Source organism: Drosophila navojoa, chromosome 5 (assembly GCF_054131105.1).
Source record: "Drosophila navojoa isolate 15081-1374.11 chromosome 5, UAZ_NAV_1.0, whole genome shotgun sequence".
In the NCBI taxonomy this organism is placed as follows: Eukaryota; Metazoa; Arthropoda; class Insecta; order Diptera; family Drosophilidae; genus Drosophila; species Drosophila navojoa.
In genome coordinates, this window is record NC_142893.1 from 400,387 (window position 1) to 402,700 (window position 2,314).

The 2,314-nt window shown below is 39.2% G+C and overlaps 1 protein-coding gene across 1 annotated transcript; it reads right to left on the minus strand.

The window, feature by feature from the left end:
* Window positions 1-234: 234 nt before the first annotated feature.
* Window positions 235-1,986, minus strand: LOC149090932 (uncharacterized). The gene is made up of 4 exons (XM_089262107.1): window positions 1,086-1,986; window positions 903-1,009; window positions 605-686; window positions 235-515 (listed from the first exon to the last, which is right to left on the minus strand). Exons 1-4 carry the CDS (start codon window positions 1,201-1,203, stop codon window positions 433-435), a joined length of 390 nt encoding a protein of 129 aa, XP_089118233.1. The 5' UTR covers window positions 1,204-1,986; the 3' UTR covers window positions 235-432.
* Between the last annotated feature and the right edge of the window lie 328 nt (window positions 1,987-2,314).

The following is a 2,314-nucleotide window of genomic DNA, read 5'->3' on the forward strand; positions in this document are numbered from 1 at the left end:
TTCCCTTCGCTCGCGCTATAACCTACATTTGTTTTAAATGTGAATTGAATTGAATTTGTGAATTAATTTTTGCCATAAGCCGTTTTTAGTGCTTTGTGTTATGGCAACAGCTGTTTGATTCCATAGTTTCTGTTCCCATTTTTTATAATATTTTAAAATTAATCATTATGATATTAGCTGTGGTTATTTAGTTTTTCTTATGATATTTTACAATATTGACATTTTCTTTAAAAAAATGTACACAAGAGGAACTTCGACGACTACGATCTCTCCGACCTGTCTTTCTCTTATGATACAAATGAGATACGGTTCACTAAAATGCAATTTATGCTCTATACACCAATTATAATGGCAAATTTTCTTGTTCAATTCGATGAATTATGCATATTAAAATGATCATATCGAGATCCATTGCGATGGAAGGCATCGCTGTCAGGCAAAATTTTTAGCTAGCGCCTCTGATTGCATTTTGATATAATATTGGCAGGCAAAAATGGTAAAAATGATGTGGATTACTAATAAGATAAGGCAGTGAAATGTAACAAAAATAAAGCAAATAATCATTAATTAATAATTGATTAATAAGGAATAATGTAAAACTTACCCAGCGGAACCACGAAAGCAAAAGCACAGTATGGATATAAAGAACTTAGTACAAGACCAACCATAAACAACCAGGCAATTTTCTGGAAAAAAAAGAATATTAATATTAATATCAATACATGTATCTATCTAGTGTGTATGTGTATACATTTACAATTTCAAGTATATAGTTTTTCCGGCTTACGAGATCGTTGCATTAAAAGGCACGGACAGACGAACATGGACATGAATCGAATTTAAAATGGGTTCAGGGGTGCAGCATATGGATTGTTCATATTACTGTTTGGGATAAATCTTACTTTATAATATGCAAGGGTCATACAACTCCCGGCCACCATCTCAACAACGGCGAGTACCACGAGGGTAATGTAGAACCACAAATATTCTTGTTTTTGCTCAATAACAACTGTGGATGAGAGAATTTCCATTTTTGTAGATAACATATTATACACATTGTGTACAATTTCATTCTACATACGTACGTGGGATGAGTGAGCCAATGATGAGTGCGGAGACAAGTCCAGTAACAATTATCCAAATGCAAAAGAACAGAACTTTAGCCTCAAGAGTGCATTCGCAGGATTTCCCCTTGTCGCCCATGCTTAGGATATTTAAAGACAGTACGTACACTATTAGAGTGAATGACTCTAGCAATTTAAAATAAAACAATTAACTTCAAATTTGACATATTTGCGCAGCTCACTTTGGTCGATTTCGATTGACGACGTGTCATTCTTCTGCCTGTTTCATACATACTCAGAGAGAACAATATACCCTGATTTCGCATTTGCAGTGGGTTCAGGGTATAGTGAGAACAAACTCTGAAAGAAAGCGAAAACACGCGAGACAGACGCATGTGCAAATAATAAGAAAGAACATACAAAAACCGAGGGCCCCAAATTCAATTTGAAGGAGGCTTACGCTAGAGATGGAGGTGGGGTCGATGTGAATGAAGAGGTAGGGCACACAAATACGACACGGCCTAGACGCACAAATAGTTAAAGCGGAAGTAAAGGTCTCTGGGGAGGGGCAGGCCGAGGCACGAAGGAATCAATCGAAGAGCCCGAGCCGCCCCAAGCCATAAAAACGAAATCGAAATAGAAGTCGAGCAAAAACTACTTTGTTTGCGATTAGCACTTGGCCGGCTTTTTTTGCTGCAGGGCACAGAAAGAGACGGAGGAAGTGAGGGAGAGAGAGAGAGAGGGAAGACGGTTGGCAAATGAAAATGTGTGTCAATATATTGATTGAATAATGGTCTACATATTGACAAACAACTCAAAAGGCACTCGACACGCGACACTCACAGAACTCGGAGCAGAGGCAGATGCCACGACTTGACAGGCAGTTGACAGGCGGAGCAGAATCAACAGCAGCAGCAGGAAAAGTGGTAGATGGAGTCTACGAAACAGAAACGCCTACGAATATGTTGAGCTGGCAAATGCAAAACAAGCAAGGGAATTGATGGAACTTAGGGAATTGGAGGAGGGGCGGACATCAAAAGGCATTTCGAGTGTGTCATCAATGCAAAGCAGCTCACAAGATGAAGATGTAGTCGGCTAGGGAGCGGGAGTTTATGTGCTACAAGTAGATTGGCTATTATGAGGAGCGCAGAGAAGTGCAAAGAAGGCGGGAGAAATGTAGGTGAAGATAAAGAGCTGCTGAGTAGACTAGATAAAGCTAGACTTGATGTTAAACTGCCCATAACGTGATA